Consider the following 23427-nt stretch of genomic DNA (forward strand, 5'->3'; position numbering starts at 1 on the left):
ACAAATGAGAAATGACAAATAATTTGTGATTGTGACTGTAAATGATAAAAACTAAGCTTTATATACAATTCATTAAATGTTAATTTATAACAATAAAACACTGAAATTAATGATTTTATAGACACTACGCGTTATTATTTAGCACAGAAATACCTGCTTGCTTGCCTTACATTATCCTTAGCCGCTATATTCTACTTCTTATACTATGTATTGATTTTCAATGTTCTCCTCTACATCTACTCATGTAAAGCTGCTTTGCAACAATTAACAATTGTGAAAAGCGCTATATAAATAAAATTGAATTGAATTGAATTTGACTTTGATCATCTCTGTATTCACTTTAGATACAGAAAGACCGGATGATATTATTTATTTCAGGAATCTCTTTGCTATCATTTGAAAGTGAACACCGACCGACCATAATATTAAATCACAAGAAAGACATTCGTGTCAGGCAGAAAAAGGTTCGGTGCAGATACTAGTTTCTGTTTCATCACCGAAATAACAGGCTTACCTGTTTTGTAGTTTAACTTTTAACAAGATAACCAGTCTGTTTTAAATACATTTTAAAATCTTATACTCGTCGAAAAACATCCGTTTTTTAATGTTTAGTTTGATGAACTCCTAAATATGAGACGCAGAGCACGTAGCCCGTTCGGCTAAATTACATGCACAAGCATGGCCAGCATGCAATAGCGCAACATCGATACAACGAAAAGCTATCCAAAATTTACAGACTTAAATTAGATCAGAATTTACGTTTATAATAAATACAATTTTTTTCATAAAATAAGGTCAGAAGTAAAAAAGTGCAGAACAAATGTTCACGGAAAGTGCACGGAAACAAAACACAAGACAAATAGTTAACTCAGATAACCCAAAGTGATTTATAAATAAAATAAAATATAGAAATTATTAAAAGAACGAAAGGCATAATATAATTTGCTAGCTTTGTATTTTAAAGGTAGGGTAACAGATTTGATCCTGAAACATTTTTAGTTATGCTGGTTAAAAGTCTCCTCACATTCTGATAGCAATCACTGTGTTAAGTTGTTTAAATGTATTTGTAAAAATTTATGTCATCTGTGAAAGGCGTAGGACCAAAAAATGTTCAACAAATCATAGATTTCGGTCCGAACGGACGTTTCCTTTTATGTCCCTCATACGTAAGCGTAATTTGAATTCCCACCGCGCAGCGAGTCCACGCAGATACCATACGTCATCGACGCGTTCACGTGCGCTCTGTCTGTAAACACCGAGAACACCAAACTTTTCTGCTGAATTGACAACCTACACAGGAGCAACAAAACTAAAGGCATATTTTATAACAACAACAGCAGAAACTGCCTGGATCAGCAAGAGCAAAAGCCCAAATTAACATCGGTAACTTCTGCTTTACCGGCGAGATGCAAACAGCTACATGAGGCAAAGGGTCTGAAAGGGTCGTTGCACTGTTTATTTTGGTAAGGTAGGTACGCGATATGTTTGTACTGAGATGGATTCAGATATTATACTTTGATGAAACGTTGTGTTGCTTATGAAATTTGTGTTCGTTAACGGATTAGCATAACGATATAGTTACTACGTCTACACAATCGAACGTGTGCTTAAACTAATTCTGATGTAAACCAGTTGTTTATTTTGGCTATTTTGGAAGTGTTATTCACTTTGTACTGCAAAGTTTTCTCACTGGTGAATGAGACATGAGACGTGACCGTCTGATCTGTGCGTGTTCATGTGTTTGGAAAGAGGCGTGACTTTGGATGGCGATTTGACTTGAGGGTGGGATCGGGATTTCATTGCTAGGCGGCTACCGTTAGCATTTTTCAAAATGTGTTACCCTACCTTTAAATGTAGAAACAAAGAGGCAATGGTTTATTAACATATAAACCTCTTAAGGACGTCTAGCCCGGTCACAGGGGTTGTTGGATTTATTAACGCATTTTAAAAATATTTATTGAAAGCTGCTACTTCACATATTATTTGCAGCATTATCATAATATGCAGTATATTAATATATTGTGAGAAAGCTGTTATATGTGAAATCATATAATGGGTGCACCCATATACGGCCAAAATTGAATGATCCTCATTTCATAACACATCTGCGACGATTCGACTGTGAGATTGGTAGTCGAATCAGGCTTCTCCTATCAATGCATCGAATCTTCGACTATTCTGGGTCACCCCTAGTAATCACTAATGGATGCAAATTTTCTCCATAGCAACCAAACACAGTACCCTAGCAAGGGAATAAACAAAGCCTTATATCTCTGCATCAAAACATCAAGGAGACATCTGGGTGGGCTCTTTTGACTCGTTTTCTCATTATTTAACATTTTGTCCCCCAAAATTTGCCAGGCAAGCACCACTTCACATTTTCTTCAGAAAATGTTCTTGTCTAGTTTGTTTTGTTGCTGTTTGTATTCTTCACCCCCCCTCCCACACACACAATACATTCATTATTATTAATAGAGTTGGTCGTCTACAATGTATTATAATCATTTACCTTTAGGATCTTCCAGCTCTTTGCAGCACACCTCTGTAACCTTGGCAAGGAGTTGAGGCCCAGCCAAGTTTCTAGACACTCCTGCTTTGAGGAGCACAGCCCCCGGAGTGAATCTGAGCAGTGCTGCCCCAGGAGCTTTTAACTCTTGTTTTTGCCTGGGTATTAAACTGGACCAGTCTACATCAATCACATCCACATGCCCTAAAAAAAATTAACATGGTGGAATATGAACACTTGGGATGTTAGCATTTTAAGATGGTTATTAAGTGCTGTAACTTATGCTTATGATGTTGGCTAGTGAAAGCCAACATATTGTTATTCGACAAACTTTTTTAAATTCTTCTGAGACTAAAAATATTAACTCTTCTAGAGCTTTCATGCTACAGCAGTCAAAATTCATATTTGAAAGCTTCAGACTGGTCTAAGGAAGTGTACTATATATTTTCTAAAGGATCAGACATACAGTTTTCCTAAACCAGCCCATCAAACATTCCCACATCCCATAAACTTACATTGATAGAGTGTTTAGGCTAAATGTATGTTTTTAAATTCACTTTTAAGACCATTAAGACCACTAAAAAGGAATGGTTCTGGTTTACTAAGCATAGAAAATATTATAAACTAAAATATAATAATGTAAATATCATATCTCAACATTACTATATACATTACTACAGCCTAGTATTTGAAACAAAAGTTATTGAATCATGATTCGTTCATTAAATTCATGAAATCCACAAATTCATGCATACACATGCTTAGTGAATGAGACCAATTGTCTCCCAATAGATTTGTCTTAAATAATTTAATTAAATAATTTTGAGTAAGTCTCCCTTGGAAGTTGTTTGCCCCCTCCTTGAGAAACATTGCTCTTGATGAATAAATATTATGATACAAATCCACATAATGTGTTTGTAAACAAGTTTTATTGCCCTACAGATAATTTTACAGCCCTGATAAAAAAATCATTATTTTATTCAACCTAATGACAACAAAGCAAGATTGACAAGTATAATTTGGAGGATAAGAAAATAAGCGCAAGCCTGTGTTACCAATGTTGTCTTAATTATTTTTTAAGGTACTTAACATTTTTAAATAAATGCTGCAATAATACTAATAGTCCAGTTCGAATAGTTTTTAGTCACATAACATAAAAATTAACAGAAGCCTCAATGTCTGCAAAACTGCTCTACCTCAAACAGCAGGAGCGAAGTGAAAATGCTCTTTTGTTTATATTTCTGTAAGCTAACATTACTTTTAAAGGTTACACAAAACAATATAAACAAAAGCTGTGCATGCCCTCTACACGTAATTCCTATAAAATAATAATAAGAAGAAGAAGAATAAGTAAACTAGCAAAGTGGTTCCCAACCTTTTTAGCACTAAGTAACCCCACAACTACAGAGTTACTGATAATTCATGTGTGCCAATGAGCTGAAACGCCTACAAAAATGGGGCAAAATATGTTATCATTTTAAGAACTCTGCAAATATACAACGGGAGAAATAAGTTTTTGACACATCAGCATTTTTATCAGTAAGGGGATTTCTAAGTGGGCTATTGACACAAAATTTCCACCAGATTTAGCCATCAAGCCAAAGAATGAATTCATAAAAAGAAATCAGAACATTTAAGTATAGAAGTTGAGTCATAATAATAAGTGAAATGACACAGGGAATAAGTATTGATCACACTTTACTTAATACTTTGTAGAAAAGCCTTTGTTGGTGATTACAGCTTCTAGATGCATCTTGTATGGAGAGACCAGCCATCTGTATTGCTCAGGAGTGATTCTGGCCCATTCTTCCACAAAAAAATGGTCTTTAAATCTTGAAGGTTCCTTGGGCCTCTTTTATGAACTTTTATCTTCAGTTCTCTCCATAGATTTTCTATGGGATTTAGGTCAGGTGATTGACTAACCACTTCATTGTTTCCTTGGCCTTGTGTTTGGGATCATTGTCTTGCTGAAATGTCCACCCTCTTTTCATTTTCAGCTTTCTGGTAAAAGGCAGCAGATTTTTATCCAGAATGTCCCGGTACATTTCTCCATTCATCCTGCCTTCAATAACATGAAGTCTGCCACTACCCCTTGCTGAAAAGCAGCCCCAAACCATGATGCTTCCACCCCCAAACTTAACTGTTGGTATGGTGTTCTTGGAGTGGTGGGCAATGCCATTTCTTCTCCAAACATGATGTGTAGAATGACTGCCAAAAAGTTTAATTTTGCTTTCATCTGCAAGCATTGCTAAATGCAAGCATAAATGCAAGCATGGCGGTTTAGTGCATTGCTTATAGTTTTCTTTGAAACAACAGTCCCTGCTGATGCAAGGTCTTCCTGAAGTTCTGCCCAAGTGGTTCTTGGCTCTTGGAGAACTCTCCTGATTATTCTTTGAACTCCTCGGATAGGAATTTTACGTGGAGCACCTGATTATGGCCGTTTAATGGTGAAGTGACGCTCTTCTCACAGGAATATTCAGCATTCGGGAAATGTGACTATAACCATTCCCATCACAATGCTTTTCAAAGATTACAAAGATCTTGAGAGTTCTTTACTTTTACCCATCATGAAGTCTTTCCTGTGTGTCTCCTGGGTAATGAGAAGCCTTTATAGGCCATAAATTAGGACTAAAGCAGCTGATACCAATTAGTACTGATAGGGTGCAGGGTTTCTTTCTTACTACTGACAGATTTCAGGTGATCTCCTGGCTTTCTATGCCATTTTGCACCTTGTTCTCTTCATGTGTTCAATACTTATTCCCTGTGTCATTTCACTTTATTTATTATGACTCAACGTTTATACTTAAATGTTCTGATTTCTTTGTATGAATTCAATATTTGGCTTGATGGCTACATCTGGTGGAAATTTTGTGTCAATAGCCCACTTAGAAATCCCCTTACTGATAAAAATGCTGATGTGTCAAATACTTAAAGGGGCGGTGAATTTGTCGATTTTATTGTTTTATACTGTTGCCTGATGTCTACATCTGATGTCCGCGTGGTTTTTACATTCAAAAACATCAAAAACAATAAGTAATAGGCTATTTTGTAACATGGATTAGTGGCTCTCTGGAGAAATGGTTCGTTCGAAGGGGCGGGCCGCATTGAAGACCTGGACGTAAACACCCACTGCTATGATTGGACGGCTTCATTCCCCGTCATTACATGTGGGCAAATGTTTTAAAAACATTAATGTGATAAAAAAAGCAGCCGAACACAAATATGTTTGAGCCACAAAAGATTCTGGGTGCTAAAGATGATACACATAAATGACAATACGTATAGTAAAGTAGAAACAAAAATTTAAACTCGACGTGACTAAATTACCGTATACAACACAGTAAGTGCGCATCAGAATCTAAACTGCGGCTAATAAATCCTTATCAATAACTTTGTATAATTCGATTGTGCTTGTGAGGTTGCTTTTACATTCACTTAATGTTAAATACCACAGTTATATGATAAAAAATAAGCTTTGTTGAGTGTTTGACCTTTCAAACGTAACTCGCCTAAATTACCGTATACAACACAGTAAACGGGCATCAGAATCTAAACTGCGGCTGATAAACCCTTCTTTATAAATAACACTGTATATTTCTACCGTTAAATTACAGTCGTGTTGTTAAGTGGTGTATCTTTATTAATCGTTTAATGTTTTTAGTACATTAAAACAGTCAAACATACGTGTTTAGACACGGATGTTACAACAGACATATCAAGCGATCTCTTCTAACAAAGCAATAGTGAAACGCAGTAACTTAAATAAAGTAAAATGTCTTACTGTGTATAATGCTGTGTCATTGTTGTCAGATCCAATATAAGTGGTGTTTTTAATCACAGTCTCTCTGCAAATCCAGCATCGACTTCTTTCCAAATAAATCCGTGTACACAAAGTTAACAAACACTCCCCACACGAGCTGGAACTTCTTAAAAAGCAAACTTTTTCCAGGCATTTAATGTTATGTTCCAAGCCTCCGAATTAAAGTATTTAGCTTCTGTGTTGTTCCCACGCGGTTCTTCCACAACCGAAAATGCGTTTCCAGTCTATCATAACAGATCACCGCGTCAAAATAAAAGTCTCTCAGAAAAAAATGTATTTAAAAGTCATTTTGGTTACATTTGTCAATCTTTAAAGACATATTTACTTGTTGAGACACACGTGTGTCACGCGAAGCTGTGGGCGGGGCTTCAAAAGTGGTCCTTGTATTTGGCTATGGGGCGGTGCTTCAATTCTACTTTGACGTCATAGATTTCCGAATTACACACTGGCTTGTTTTACTGGCTTGGTGCCAAAAACTGTTATATTTCAGTAGCACGGACGTTTTCAGTTCTGAAACTTGCAGGATGTTCATTTAAGTATGATGACCTCTCATATAACAAATTATCAAGTTAAAATTGAGTATTTGATTCACCGCTCCTTTAATTTCCTCGCTGTATGTTTACATCATTTGAAACTGCTACGCAAGCTAGAAAGATTTGTATTATTTTTAACATTATCTTTATTGCCATTAACCTTATGCAGGGCTCAACATTAAATGTATATTATTTATTAAATTATTGTAATTGTGAGTTGGCCTGTGAGTTCCTGTAGAGTGTCACGATTACATGATTCTATAACCATTAGGATGGTACCACAAAGGGCAGGCAAGTTTTGTAACAAAACTTGGTGTGTGTTAATAAGCTCCTTTTTCAAGAAGAGTTATGTACCAGAATTTTTTTCATCATCTTGCTGTTCATCACGCTTTTGACTGTCTGCCAGAATCTCATCAAGTTCATCATCACTGATTGGCTCGTACTCCTCACCACCTGACACAGTGTCTCCCTTTTCATCCTCTTCTTCTAAAAGGGCACACAAACACACTTAAAATGTCATTTTTTCTACGATTCAGCCTATAGTAGAATATAATTAAAAAGACAACCAACCATCAAGGCTATCCATTTTCTCAGATACTGCTTCTTGCAAATTTGAGCTATCACTTGGGTTTTCTAGATTTATAAGGGCTTCCCTTGACTCATATTCTCCTCTATCCACCTTCATCTCAGCTCTGCTCTTTGGTTCCCTGTGAGTTTGAAGATTATATGGGAGAATCCTTTCCCGTTCTCGGTCTCTTTCAGCTCGATCACGATCCATTCTGTCATGTGACAGCAGCCCATCTGGTAAAATTCGCTCCCGTTCTCGCATGTCTCGCTCTCTAATTAGCTCCCGGCTGCCCCTGAGGAAGGGGTCTCTGGACCGGCCACCCCACTCACGAGATTCTGGTTCCCAGTCTCGTTGTTGGGTTTGATTTTGCAATTGACGATTTTTCTCACGCTCTCGTTCCAACTGATCACGATCTCGATCACGTTCTCGGCTGTCATAAGATCCAGCTCTAGAGCGAGCTTGACGTTCAGATTCAGGTGAACTTCGACGGGAACTAAGACTACGAGAATCCTGTCGGTCTGAGAAAGACATTTGCATTGTCCATGATATGTAACAATGTACATATGTTAACAACAATAACAACTAAACATAAGCAAGATTACAGACATTTTTGATTATTAAATATTTCCTTAGAAAGCCATTTTACAAACTACATAGAAATACAGCCAGGATTTTTTAGCTAGACATCATTCTTAAAATGTTCACGTAAATATTCAGATGTCAGACGTGCTCTTCAGATATTTTTAAATTCATTATTTGGAAAAAACAGATCCTTCCCCAAATAATAGTTAATTATTCTAACACTCAAATGTGGCTTATTTCTATAAGTTAGAGTCTGGACTACTTTTTACAAAAATCCAGAAAGTTTTTAAGTTTCTAAGAAGAGGCTCACCTGAGGAGGTACTCCGACTGGGTTCTCCTCTCCGCAGCTGATCAATTCTTGATTTTCTCTCTCCTCCTGTGTGATCACTAGCAACTGCCCTATCTCTGTCTTTTTCTCTTTCTCTGTCACGTTCTCGCTGATCACGATCACGCAGGTTGGTGCCCTGGGTGGGTCCTCTACGAGACCTCATACTCTGTTGGCCCTCAACACAGTGAGCTGACTCATTGAAAGGTGGGGACAGTCTTCTTGATGATGCTCGACTTGATGACATACTACTGATGTGCTGCTGCATGTCTGCCTGCTGCGGTTTGCGCAGCAGGTGTTTCGGCAGCAATGGTTGTAAAGGAAGTGACTGTATTAATATTGGAGCATCAGAGAGCAAGGGAGCGATGGGAAGATCTATACGGTCTCTGCCACCACCACATGCACCTCTTCTGGGGGGACGCTCAGATGAAAGTATTCGCACTGGAGGCCTCCCAGATGGTTGAGAAGCAGAGGAGGACTCGCCTCGCTCTGGTACATCATCATCAGACCAGTCACTGAAGTTGGCATCAATTTTTGTTGCAAGAGAACTCCTTCCAGCAGTTAAGGGTCTTTGGGATAGAAGGTCATCCTTGTTTATTGTTGGGGGTGTACATGATCCACGTTGTCTCTTACTGACAGGGTTCTGGGTTACCAGCTCATCCTCAGAAACATCTGACTGTGCAGCACCAGAGCATTTACGCTTCCTATCTATGGCTTTTCTTTTGGGTGTCTTGCAGTGGGAGAGAAGAGGCTGGTGGGTTTCAGGTACAACAGAACATAAGGTTCCATGTTCCCCTCCTCCAGCTGCTCCCTCCTCCTCTTTACGGTTCTTCTTCGGATATTTCTTTTGAGATTTAGTCTTTTTCTTGCCTTCTTCATGAACAGCAGATACAGGGCCTTTATCCTCTATAGAGGCAGATGGAATCAAGGAAGCAGAAAGGAGGTCTCTCTGCTCTTTCCCCCTTCTAGGGTCACAGATACTAATGTTAGCAGAACCATCTAGAGCATGTTCCTCACGACGCTCTGCTCCTCTTCCAGGTCCTCTCTCAATGTGGGAATCCACCAACTCGTGTTGGCTGCCATCTTGTTTATCACAACGGTGGTCTTCGTCCTTCCAGCAAGTGTTCTTATCATCAGTAAACAAGCAGACAGGTGAGCGGGGGGGTTCCTGAGGACGAACCACTTGACTTAGCAGGCGGCGCTTTTCTCCTGGGGACAGAAAGCAAAACTGCTTATGTATTCAACTTGGACCTTTAGGTTAGAAAGTCAACCAAAAGACCCATTACTGCACCAGTAAATCCAACCAGTCACATTTAAGTCATTCATATTATATAGGGAATAAAATAACGGTAGTACTCCAAGTATGAGTGTTTGTTTATGTTAGCCTCATGCTAATGTCATGTTAAATCATGAAACTTTCATGTTATATCACGCTACCTTAAGATGCTTACAGCCAGCTAGACTACTAAACTAAATAAAAAGTCTACATTGAGCCTGTCAAACTTTTTCAAATGTCCAGGCCAGGCTTTGTCAAGCAAACATATTTTCTATATAGTTCATCAAACCAAAAATTAAAAACTACAACTAAATGTGTAGCTAAATCATCACAAACACACCGCGAGCGTGTTGGCGCTATTCAAAGATGTGTTTATTATAATGTCTCAACAGGGTGAGTTTGGCGGCTCAAAAAGATTAGGCATTAAAAGCACCAGTGACCGCTACCAATGCTTGTATGCGCTCCTCTGTCACGTGCTCCAGTCAGAAATAAGCATTGCATAATACATGCACAAATGAGCATTGGCTTTCATATAAATTAACCATCAACCATATTACTCAAGCCGCTCTTCCCTTCAAATTGCGCAAATTGAAATTGCGAATAGGCACAATGGAAACACCTCAATTTCGCAAAAACTCTCGTTTATTACAAAAACGTTTTCGCATGAGCTGGTAAATATTTTGCAAAACTGTAGTGGAAAGTTTTTGCGTATTTACAGTGACCTGACTAAGACGACGCTGTGAGTTTGGGTCCGTGTATATAATAATAATTATTATTATCATCATTATTATTATTATAACAATATTTATTAGGCCAGTGGTTCTCAACGTTATTCCTGGAGGCCCACAGCTCTGCACATTTTGTATGTCTCCCTTATTTAACACACCTGATTCAAATCATCAGCTCATTAGCAGAGATCTCCATGAACTTAACTGAGGCCGGCAGAAAAGAGAGACATACAAAATGACAAAGGTAGATCTACGAGTTTCGGCTTACGCCTTCATCAGGATCCTGATGAAGGCGTTAGCCGAAACACGTATATCTAAATTTTACATTTTGTATGTAGCCCAGTGAATTAAAGGCTTTTTAATATTTTTCTCACTCGAGTGCCTTGGATTTTTGTACATTCATTACATTATCGTTATTGCAGGAGTGCAATTTGCTGGTTGTCCTGCAGGTGACCTTGTAACACTGCTGTCTTACGATGCACTTATGAATGAACGATTACTCCAGAGCACTCATAGATCTACGATGATTTTCAAGTGCTACTTAAGCTACGAAGCTTTTGGGAAACGGCCTGTAATTCTAAGATGATTCGTACGATCGTTTTTACGATCTACTTAGCCTTACGATGCTTTTGGGAAACCCGGCCCTGACTGACGCGCACTCCCGACATCTTTTGACAGCGTTAGTGTTGGCGTATTCGCACTTCATTCTGATCAAAAATACAAAATATGAATAACGGGATTCGGACAAATTTTAATTTTGATTTTTTATTTAAGATCTTAGCAGACATTTGCCAATGAAATCATTTTAAACAGATCAAGTACTTTTGTGGTAACAGATTACAGACATTTTAATAAGGTTGTGCATATGACAGAGCAACGAGCAATCATGTTCTCCTGTAGTCTTATTCTCTTATACAGTCCGACTCTTGACGGATTCTTGTGGTGGGGGATTAAATTTAAGAGTATAAATAGATAGCAGTCGGAACTCTGGGGTACCCATATTGGACAGGAACGTTGGTTGGGAACGGGCGGTCTGGGCTGTGTTTCCTGTTAAAATTGAACTTAGCACTTAAGAGCGCTTTCTACAAGCTACTTAATGAACGTTAGTTATTCTTTCACGTGCATTTCCCAAAAATGCACTAAAATATATCGCACACAGCAGTGGCTATCCGTTTGTCAAGTGCTGAAATGTCACCTATAGAATGACTGTTAATTGTAGCACACGCTTGTTAAAAGTTTAGCCTAATGATCTTCACCCAATGTGCATGTAATAATATTGTTAATAATATTGTTTGATATTGTTCAATGACTAATTGGACATTTTAATAATTTATGCTATGTTAAAATCATCTTTTCAATATTTAGTTATAGGACTCATTCCAGTGTGAATTGCCTTTTTAAGTTTATAATATTACTTATTTGGCTATCATTGATATATTAATATCTTATGCCTTTCTATGTAATGTTTATTTTACATTTATTTTACCAGCACGGATGTACACTGTTCTATGCATACTGTACACATTATATTAAGCACAACCTTTGGTCATTATTAACTTCACAATCAAATAATGAATTAAAAGAGCTTTATAATACAATGTCTCTACAAATCTTTAGTCTCCTCAAGTATTGCCTTCTACATTTTAAAGAATAGATGAAAGGTGAAACATCATCACGGTAGAGCTATGTTAAGTTACGATGCTTTTGGGAAATGCAGCCCTGACTGACGCGCACTCCCGACCAGAGGTGGGTAGTAACGAATTACATTTACTTTGTTACATTTACTTGAGTATATTTTTTGGGTAACTAGTACTTTTAGAGTAAATTTAAGGATGGTACTTTTTACTCTTACTCAAGTACATTTCTAGTGAAAAAAACTGTACTTTTACTTCGCTACATTTGGCAGCATTACTGCGCTACTTTCAAATGGTAATAATAAATGAATATATATATATATTTTTAAACTTTATAGGGCGTGTGCGAAAGTTTCGCAAGACAAGCTGCGTCACCCTTTAGCGCGCATAGATGATAGGAGAAGCAGATGAGAGCGTGTGTGCGTTGTGCGAGATTTCGGAGGCAGATCATGCGTGGCTTCAAGTTCGGTCTATGTTTTCACTCCAAGAGGTCAAAAAGAATAGTTTCATAATGTGATGAATGCTTTGTTCAATAAACAAGCTGACATCTCAGCGTACAGGAATTCAAGATCCAACATGAAGTGGAAAGTGTCAGTAATGTCTATTTAAACACTAATGTGACAAACTGTCCGAGTTTTTTTTGCCATATGCACTCTTGTGCAAGCGATGACAAAACCTAGTGACACAAACAGCACGTTCACATCTGCACATTTCCACAACTAAACAAACTGAACAGCATAATGTAAGGACGTCTTGCATTTATACACAAATCCGGACACCTCACTAATGAGTAGAAAGTACATTCAAATAAAAACTGGATTTTTTTTATTTAAATCCTTCCTAAAGAATGAATGAATAAAAATAAAAGAAAAAAGTTTGATTTTAAAAAAACATTATATATTATAATAAATGTAGAGTTGATTTGCACAAACAGATAAGTTCCATATGAAATTCTAAAATTATCATTTTTATTAAGCTCCTGTTTATGTTCAGTAATTGCATTTTAATGGAAATGAAAATAGCATATTCATATAAAAACATAACAAACAGACACAAACATTCTTTTTGTTTACTGTTTGCATGTTTAAAGGCAGACGCTGACAAGTTTGTGTTGTAAACATGATAATAAATACAGAGTTAACATTCAGAAAAACATCTGTGTGTGTGTGTTTGAGATTTTTTCTCAAATGACACGTTATGTTATGTTAATGTACCCATTGCAGGACTGAGATAGGCTGCTTTACTTGTATATAAGCAGAACAATAGCCCCTTTTGCATTGTCAAGCCAATAGCGCAGCAGCGCTTCAGAAAACCCCGCCCTTAATACGCCTACCTGGATGTAACGTCACACAACTCCGCCTGTTTTATCGTGAGGAAGTCACTTCAATCTGACAGGAGACGGGAGTGAGATCGCATCATCATACAACAAACATAAAGAACATAACTGAGGCGAAGATGAGAAGATAGAGATGTTTGCTCCATCCGCGGTGTTACTCTTGAAGTTTATGTTGGCTTAACACGAGCGATCTCACGACGAGACAATATCAGATCAATAAGCAATAGCTAACTTTATGAAGTAGGATAATTACAAATAAAGCGTTCATCTACCTAATGTGCCATTATACTATATACACAATATTTTAAAGAATATAACGAGTCCTAGTTTTTACATTTATGTAAAATAATTTTATTTTAAAATACAGGTATGTACGTGTGTCTAAATTTGTAACGTTAAGTTTGTAATTATACTTCTATGGCGATGTAAACATATTTACACATTATAAGAGGTGTGATATCTTTAATCATGAAAACGTTAATAGTTGAGCATCACATGAAACACAAGGTAGCTGGCTAATAGCTATTTCAATAATGTGTCAATCAATAAATACTTTTGTCTATAAAGAACTGCCTAAATAAAAACTCCTGGATGACAAACTGAAAGCTTTACGTTGGCATTTTTCTGTAAAACGGACACAAAAGAAAGCAGCACATGTGATGTTTTGTATAAAGGGTTTGTAAATACACATACAGTATACCGACATATAAAGTTTGCTACATTCATATAAGAGTCAAATTAATCTCCAAAATGCCAGAAAGCATGGCTATGACTAATATAATAAAACCATGGTTACTTTTACTAAGGGCTGACTAAAAAATTCAACAGAGATGACAATATTACACAAAAAACACAATAAACACCCATGTAAGACACTTATGCAATCGTTATTTGTATTCCCATTTTAAGTGTTTTGTATGCAAACGTTATGTAGCATGTTAACTCACCGACTGTAGATACCATCGTGACTCGAGTGATCGCTTCTTTAATACAAGGACGATGAAATGATGATCCAACACACATCCTTAATTTCTCATCACTGTTGCACTTTAAACACTTTGTTCTGTGCCCGAAACTTTATAAACTTCTCCCGAACTGGTAGCGGTGTGCGCCAGATCCTTAGGATGGCGAGTTCGGCGTCGTAATGCGTCTTTGTTTTTTACATATGCAGATCATTTTCTTCAGTCCGAAGTACAAACATAGCAGGCATCTTCCGTTAAACAGTAAATTACTGGTGATCCCGATTATTTTTAAAGTTTTAAATCTGCAGACAGATGGATGCGCATCTTGCCAGAGACTCAGATAAACTCCGCCTTTGACCTTTACCACTCCCCTAGCCCCGAGAAGCCCGCTCTGGCCCAAGGAATTCGGCGGGCCAGAAAAGCCGGGCCTTAAGCCCCAACGAAGCACCAGTGAAGCACGATCATGCCCCGGAAGTGACAATGCAAACGCCACAGGCCTCGGCAGGCACTGGCACGCCCGCTTGAAGCCCGATAGTGCAAACACGGCTAATGAGACTTTTAAGGAGAGGTTTGTGAAAACCCTCCAAGTAGTCTGAAATTCAGTGCTTTTGCGCTACTTCTCTATCAGATCGGAAGTAACGAGTAACTAACTACTTGAGTAGTTTTTTCATTTAATACTTTTTTACTTTTACTGAAGTAAATCATCAGATTTGATACTTTTACTTGAGTACATTTTTGTATAAGTACTTGTACTTTTACTTGAGTACAGATTTTGGGTACTCTACACACCTCTGCTCCAGACATCTTTTGACAGCGTTAGTGTTGGCGTATTCGCACTTCATTCTGATCACATGTACACCTGCAAGAATGTTTGTTATAGTTTGGCAGAAAATAGGTTTATATGGTTTTTAGTGATATGTTTATATGTTGCTTAGTGATATGCTTTGCCCTATTTAATGTATGTTTCTTTGTTACATTTTGCGTTGACCGTGAATATTTTTTTTTAATATGCCCTGTAAAACTGGCAATGTCTTTGCATCCCGATGATGCTACGAGTGCACCTTAAAAGATGCGAATAAATAGCATGAAGTATAAAACTCGTGCAATACATACGCCAAATTCCACTTTGGCGTGCATATGAAACGCCAGTCCTTCCCATTCACTTAAACGGTGCATTTTTTTTTGTCATTTTATTTATTGGTTTCTCATTTTTTTTGCTATTTTTTACCATTTTCGCTTGGGTTCAGGGTTAGAACAACTTTTTTGTTATATAAAAAGGACATCCTAACCCAAACCCCAACTCTAACCCCAACTCCAAGCGACCATGGCTTAAATATTAGGGATGCACCGAATCCAGATTTTTTAGGTTCGGCCGAATCCCGAATCCACCGTTTAAGATTCGGCCGAATCCGAAACCGAATACCGAATCCTACTCGCATCCTTATTCCATTAACACAGTAAAACACATTAATGAATTAAACAACATCCACAATAGTGTATTTTTCATTTTATTTAATTTTAACTGTACATTATGCCAGAATGACAAGTTGGAAAAACTATTTTGACAAATACTATAAGCCTATGCATAATGAAAGCGATGCGTTGCGACACGCTCGTTTTTACAATAAGCAAGCAGCTCCGTGCTGAAAACTATATTTAACTTTGAGTGAGAAGCTCTGCTCGTCAATGTCAGGTTTCACACGGCCGTCCAATTACAGTGGAGGAGGGGCGGGAGATTACCACAGCAACCAACCGGCTCACAGCTGAAGCATCACATCTACCAAGCGCTCGGCTGAAAAACAGCTGGAATTTGGCGTCCTCAAGGCGTTTTCAGCCGTGTTTAAAAGTTTTGGTGTGTCCAGCCCCTAAGGCTCACCGAAAGAAAAAGCTCATCTCCACGTCAGCACCCGATGTGTGTAAACTACGGCCGCGTGACGTCGACCTGCGTAGCGCAAGCCTAGGGTTCGGTTCGGTGGAAAAAAAATCTAGGATTCGGCCGAATCCGAACCCCGTCAAAAAGCCCAGTATTCGGCCGAATCCGAATCCTGGATTCGGTGCATCCCTAGTTTTGCACGAGTTATACACTTCGTGCTACTTATACGCACCTTCAGGAGACTGTATTGCAAAAGAGACACATTCAGCCATCGTTGTCGAAATTTGAACGCAATATGCTAAAACGTCTTTATAGGAACATTCTTTATAGGCTAAATGTCGGTTAAGCTAGTTCAGTTAAAAGTTATTTTTTACATAGCACTAGATACAAACCTACGTTTTCCCTTCATTCATATTTTGCTAATAATTAGTGACAAACGTCGTAGGGAAAAAAAGGTTGGATAAAAGCATTTTAAGCGGTGAAACACCGAGTGAATTTTAAGTGGATGCGGGACGAAAAAAACAACAATGCTGCGCAGACCTCTATTTTAAACCAGGTGTGTATAAATAATAATAATAAAAAAAGAAATAAAATTCAAAACTCGGACTGTAAGCGAATGAGATCTTACATGGGAGTACAGTGCAATTCACGCCCTTATTATGCCTGTAATCTGTTACCACAATAGGACTTCTGTCTAAAATTATTTATTAGATATTAACTCTTTCCCCGCCATTGACGAGATATCTCTTCAATTAAGAGAAAACGCTTCCCCGCCAATGACGAGATTTTCCGTCTTTCCGCAATACCGCTATTATCCACCAGGTGGCCACCTTCCGCAACTTTTCAAAACCGGAAGTATTGCCCTATGGCAAGCTGCTGCATGTCCGTGTCTGTTTTAAAGATCGCTCTGAATGGGATCTCTATGAAAAGTCAGTCATAAAAATTGAATTATCTCTCCTTTTTGCTCAAAATATGGTGTTTTTGCAAAAACCTACCCATATTCAAAAGCCGATTGCAAAAGAACCACTAAAGGTAGGATGAAACGGTTTTTTTTTGTTTGAAAGCAGAGGGTCTGTTCTTTCATTTGGTATATTGTATGTTTATATATTTAAAGAAGAACATTTTCTGGAAGGCATTAAACTTTGGTGAAAATCATGAAGAACGCTGGCTGGCAACTTTTTTTAAAAACGCTGGCGGTGAAAGAGTTAATATTGCAATGAGAGCAATAATAAGTAATAATAAAAAATTTAAAAGGCAATGCACAATGGTATGAGTCCAAACTAAATATGGAAAAGATGATTTCACATAGCATAAATTATTAAAATGTGCAATTTGTCATTGAACAATATCAAACAATATTATTAAAAATATGATTACATGCACATTGGGTGAAGATCATTAGGCTAAACTTTTAACAAGGGTGTGCTACAATTAACAGTCATTCTATAGGTGACATTTCAGCACTTGACAAATGGATAGCCACTGCTGTGAGCGATATATTTAAGTGCATTTTTAGGGTCCACGTGAAAGAATAAGTTACGTTCATTAAGTAGCTCGTATAAAGGTTAATTTCAATTTAAGTTCAATTTTAACAGGAAACACAGCCCAGACCGCCCGTTCCCAACCAACGTTCCTGTCCAATATGGGTACCCCAGAGTTCCGACTGCTACTGCATTTATACTCTTAAATTTAATCCCGCACCACAAGAATCCGACATGATTGCTCGTTGCTCTGTCATATGCACAACCTTATTAAAATGTCTGTAATCTGTTACCACAAAAGTACTTGATCTGTTTAAAATGATTTCATTGGCAAATGTCTGCTAAGGTATTCAATTAAAAAATCAAAATTAAAATTTGTCCTAATCCCGTTATTCATATTTTGTATTTTTGATCTGAATGCACAATCCAAAAATCGAAAAACAAGTCGTTATTCGTTTTATCATTTTTGTTTTAAAGGGAGGGTTTAATGGTATTTCAAGCATTCTGACTTATTAACACAGTTATAGAGTTGTTTCCTCATGCTAAACGTAGGCAAAGTGTCAAAAATGCAGTTGGGCATGTTTCAGAGTATTTCTGTGCCGAATGCACTTCGCCAGGGTTCGTACAAGTTTCGGCAAATTTTTTTCGATTACGGTTCTAACTGACGTTTCAGGGGTTTTCGATACGTATCACTTCTTTACATGGGCTTCCGCCGGAAAACTTCCCCCGGAAAACCCCGCCCAGCCGTCAGTCAGCGGGAGACGCTAGAGCTTGCTAACAGCTTATCACGCCACTCAGCTTTGTTTAATTTCAAAAGTCAACAATGGCACAACAAGAAGTGTGTTTTTGGATGTAAGGAGAAGACATCCAGCCTTATGGAAACAATGGATATAGTTTATTATCCGGATTAGCAGCGGAGTTTTGCGTGTGTGTTTGATGCGGTGGATTTTCATGACGAGTTACACGTGGTAAGTAAGACTTCTGTCTTATGTTGGAAATAGGCGCGTGTATATTATATAAATGACACGAACATGTAGTGAATCATAAGTTAAAACAGTGTTGTATAGTGTTGCATGACTCGTACTCGCTCCTCCCGTGTTATAACTCCTCCTTCTTCATTTTTTCGTACGTTATCGGAAAGATTCGGTAAAGCTAATCTTTCTTTTATAAATCTGATTAAACTAAAGACTCTTCAGAGATATAAAGGATGTCATACTACTCCATAGGTACACCAGATTAATATCAGAAATGCAGAAACTATGGAAGAAAAATAATGACAAAAGTTTTTGAATTAAAATAGCCTGTTGAATTGTACTACCTGAAAAAAAATGCATTGTATTAACCGTACTTGAATTTTAATGCATTGTATTTTTATGTTTTTGAATTAAAACAGCCTGTTGAATTGTACTACCTGAAAAAAATGCATTGTATTAACCGTGCTTGAATTTTAATGCATTGTATTTTTAGGTTTTGCATTTTTAAGGGCTGAAATTAAACATGCGTGTATATTTTCTGTATTAAAAATTCAATAGTCCACATTCACCTTTTAGATTTCACTTTAAAATATTCGGTCTGTTTAAAAATACAACGTAAAATATTCAGCAGGCAATTTTCAGTCCATTTAAATTCGCGTCCAAAAATTCAAGTCCAAAAATTCAGTCGTACAGATTTCAACATTTAACATCCGGGAACTGCAGGAAAAGCAGTAGAGTACCGAGTATAATCTCATCTGCTGTTAATCGATCTGACCAGCAGGTGGTGCACGTGTTCGCCAAGACTTTGTACATGTAAGATGATTTATCCACTGCAGCAGTGATGAAAGTTGGCTTTTATGTTCAGTTTTAGTAAAACAACTGTAATACACTCATACAGAGAGTGTATTGTTTGATTATGTTATTGACAGGATACTAAACGGGTTTAAAATGCCATATAAATTAAATATGGCCTTTCTGCCTGCTATTGGCTTCGTTTCTCAAAAGCTAAATTGATTGTAGATTTTATTGGTGGCAATCTACCGTCTTCTTATGCCTACGAGAAACGGACACGGTTTTGTAATTCGTCACCTCAGTTTATAAACCATACTCAGATTATTAAACTGTTCAATTTACAAATCGTGCGCGCGGATTAATAAACCATACGCACAATTAAACAATCAGTGCTCTCAGATTTGCAATCCGTATCCACAAATTCATAAACAATTAATAAACAGTGCACACGCTTTCGCAATGGTTTTGCAAACTGAGTCCACTAACGCAGAGGTCCCCAACCACCGGGTCGTGGACAAGTTGCCACCGGTCGCAAGAACATCCTGAAAAAATGTATAATAGCTACGTTATAGTTTAATCAGGTGTTTTGTCCTTTACGAGCCGACTTCAAATATCATATCAATCCTGTTCTATACAGGGTCGTGCTCCCTCTTTTTCTTTCTCTCGCTCTCTCTCTCTCTCTCGCTCTCTCTACCAGCGCATCGGCGATCACATTGCTCTCATTAGAGTTCAAGCATACAGTACTTCTAAAACACAATCGATCAAAGAATTGCAAAGGTATGACTTTATGAATAAATGAAGACGTTCATTTGATATCGCAAATGAAACTAATTGCAGGCTTTTGAAAAACTTAAAAATTACCCTTAAACTCTTAATTAATTATACTTAAACTCTTTCACTGCAGTAATAATATTTTTATTTTTAATGTAGGTTTGAGAGGAACCTAAACAGTCATGTGTCAAACATCAAAAAGCATAAACGCGAGTCCCCCGCCCCCCCGGGTTGCGATTTTTTTTAAGGTTGGGGACCCCTGCACTAACGGATTTGTAGCCCCACCCTCATTTTAGAAATTGCTTCCATGCTTTTATTCATGCTTTCAGGAATTAATGAAGTTTATACCGTGTTAAGCTTGTACTTTCCTAACTGGAAAGTTATTTACATCATAAATGTAAAAAAATACTACTCTGTATAGTTAGACATGGATACTACTTCATATGGTGTATTTTATCTATTGCATTTATGTTAAAAACAGTAAAATTATAAGTAAGCCTGATAACTATTTAAAAACTATTATAAGTTGAATGTTGCGTTACATTATGGTTCTATAATGAAAAAAATATTCCCGAGAACTTTTTTTGCAAGCAAGTGGAAAACGTATTTTGAATAACAACACGTTATAAATATGTGCTGCACACTTTCTTCTCAATAACATGAACACACAACAAATATGACAGCGGGGTAAAAAATAGAAAGAAAGCATCTGATCACAGTGATGTTGTTTGATAGCCTACCAGCTCTCTAAATTAGCACTATAAGTCACGCCACGTTTATTGCTACACTTTATACAATATAGCCTATTGCTTTTAAGCAACAAATAGCCTATCATAACAACCTATAAGCCTACTGTGTAATTGAGACATTAATTTAAGAAATGTATTAAAAGCAGAAAGACGTAGGCTGCGGAAATATAGTGGGTTCACTTCAATCCACACTACAGACGTTCTTGGTTTGCTTCTTATTTATTAAATCAAGGCAATTGTTTGATTAAACATTGATTAATATTAAGATAAAATTTATACAAAACGAAATTCACTTTAAAGAAAGTCTTTCTACAAAACAAACCTATGCAGGGCTCGCAAAATCGCTACCCCGAAGTCCCGGGGCTATGGCGAATTCCTGTCGGGCTACAAAAATGTATCTGCGCCCTGCCCGTCGGGCGAAAAAAAATATTGTAATGTGTTTGCATTCTCTCAGATTTAGTTAGGTAATTATATTGTATGTAATTCGGTGTCATCTTGTTAGTCATTACTATCCCCACTAACAAGTGAAACTGTCAGGAAATGAAGTGAAAGCATAATTAAACCCATTACTCCTTTCGTGTTCACGTCTGATAAACGCGCTCCTCGGCTCCGCTCTTCACGAGTAGGCTACCCGCTTGCTCTTATGCTCATAAAAAAGTATATTAAATGTTTATTTATTTGTCATTTCGTTTAACCTCAGAGTCTAACATTATTCTAGCAATTCCCTTTTTCTTTCTTTATAGTAAGTTAACTTAAATATGTGAGAACGAAAATATATTTTTAGTGATTTGCATGAAGAGAATATGATGTTAGAAGCTTCATTTTAAGCATTTAGTAGCTTAATTTATTTAAACAGTTTTAATATGCTATTTTAAAAAGTATATTGTGTGCAGGTTCTTTTGTTTGTAGGCTATGACAGCCCAATAATTTTTTTTTTTTACCAAAAAGGCTTAATTAATGTCATGTTGCATTACAATTTAAAGTATATCAATAATGTCAAAAATGTGACGTGCAGTTCGGGTGTGTATGTATGCTGTTTAAATTAGTGTTCTCACCAATACGCTTGTGATTCCTGAAGTTTTGACGAATTTTATAGATTTGTTATAGTTTCTTATTCTAAAGTGCCACCCATAGATTCAGCCCCACCCGGACTTAATCCATGCCCACCCATATGTCACGTTCTGCATCCGCCACTGTTCTTTACTTTCATTTTTTCACGAGTTTGCCTGCACATTTAGTCTTAATAAATAACGGTAAACGAACTTGGTTTGCTGTTCTCGAAGGCAGCTCGAATCTTGGTCTGGCTCGAGCCCCAAGTTCAAGTAACAGAACAAAAGGAAAACAATGTGCAGTGAAGGAGGAGATGAGCAGGAGAGATGCCAGAAGAATTGCGGTTGGGCGCGGAGGCACGTGGGACTCGCGTTTATGCTTTTTGATGCTTGACACATGACTGTTTAGGTTCCTCTCAAACCTTCATTAAAAATAAAAAATATTATTACTGCAGTGAAAGAGTTTAAGTATAATTAATTAAGAGTTTAGGGGTAATTTTTAAGTTTTTCAAAAGCCTGCAATTAGTTTCATTTGCGATATCAAATGAACGTCTTCATTTATTCATAAAGTCATACCTTTGCAATTCTTTGATCGATTGTGTTTTAGAAGTACTGTATGCTTGAACTCTAATGACAGCAATGTGATCGCCGATGCGCTGGTAGAGAGAGAGAGAGAGAGAAAGAAAAAGAGGGAGCGCGACCCTGTATAGAAGTGGATTGATATGTTATTTGAAGTCGGCTCGTAAAGGACAAAACACCTGATTAAACTATAACGTAGCTATTATACATTTTTTCAGGATGTTCTTGCGACCGGTGGCAACTTGTCCACGACCCGGTGGTTGGGGACCTCTGCGTTAGTGGACTCAGTTTGCAAAACCATTGCGAAAGCGTGTGCACTGTTTATTAATTGTTTATGAATTTGTGGATACGATTGCAAATCTGAGAGCACTGATTGTTTAATTGTGCGTATGGTTTATTAATCCGCGCGCACGATTTGTAAATTGAACAGTTTAATAATCTGAGTATGGTTTATAAACTGAGGTGACGAATTACAAAACCGTGTCCGTTTCTCGTAGGCATAAGAAGACGGTAGATTGCCACCAATAAAATCTACAATCAACTTAGCTTTTGAGAAACGAAGCCAATAGCAGGCAGAAAGGCCATATTTAATTTATATGGCATTTTAAACCCGTTTAGTATCCTGTCAATAACATAACCAAACAATACACCCTCTGTATGAGTGTATTACAGTTGTTTTACTAAAACTGAACATAAAAGCCAACTTTCATCACTGCTGCAGTGGATAAATCATCTTACATGTACAAAGTCTTGGCGAACACGTGCACCACCTGCTGGTCAGATCGATTAACAGCAGATGAGATTATACTCGGTACTCTACTGCTTTTCCTGCAGTTCCCGGATGTTAAATGTTGAAATCTGTACGACTGAATTTTTGGACTTGAATTTT

At 37.4% G+C, this 23427-nt stretch overlaps 1 protein-coding gene across 9 annotated transcripts in view; it reads right to left on the minus strand.

The window, feature by feature from the left end:
• zc3h13 (zinc finger CCCH-type containing 13) overlaps positions 1–23427 on the minus strand; it is a 301826-nt gene that overhangs the window by 7251 nt on the left and 271148 nt on the right. For all 9 annotated transcript variants that reach the window (XM_073814423.1, XM_073814422.1, XM_073814421.1 and 6 more), the window contains 4 exons: positions 8320–9543; positions 7430–7945; positions 7214–7345; positions 2510–2710 (listed from right to left, as the gene is read on the minus strand). In XM_073814423.1, coding sequence (XP_073670524.1) covers positions 2510–2710; positions 7214–7345; positions 7430–7945; positions 8320–9543 — 2073 coding nt within the window. The remainder of the gene's footprint in view (positions 1–2509; positions 2711–7213; positions 7346–7429; positions 7946–8319; positions 9544–23427) is intronic.

Source organism: Paramisgurnus dabryanus, chromosome 4, assembly GCF_030506205.2.
Source record: "Paramisgurnus dabryanus chromosome 4, PD_genome_1.1, whole genome shotgun sequence".
Classification (NCBI taxonomy): domain Eukaryota; kingdom Metazoa; phylum Chordata; class Actinopteri; order Cypriniformes; family Cobitidae; genus Paramisgurnus; species Paramisgurnus dabryanus.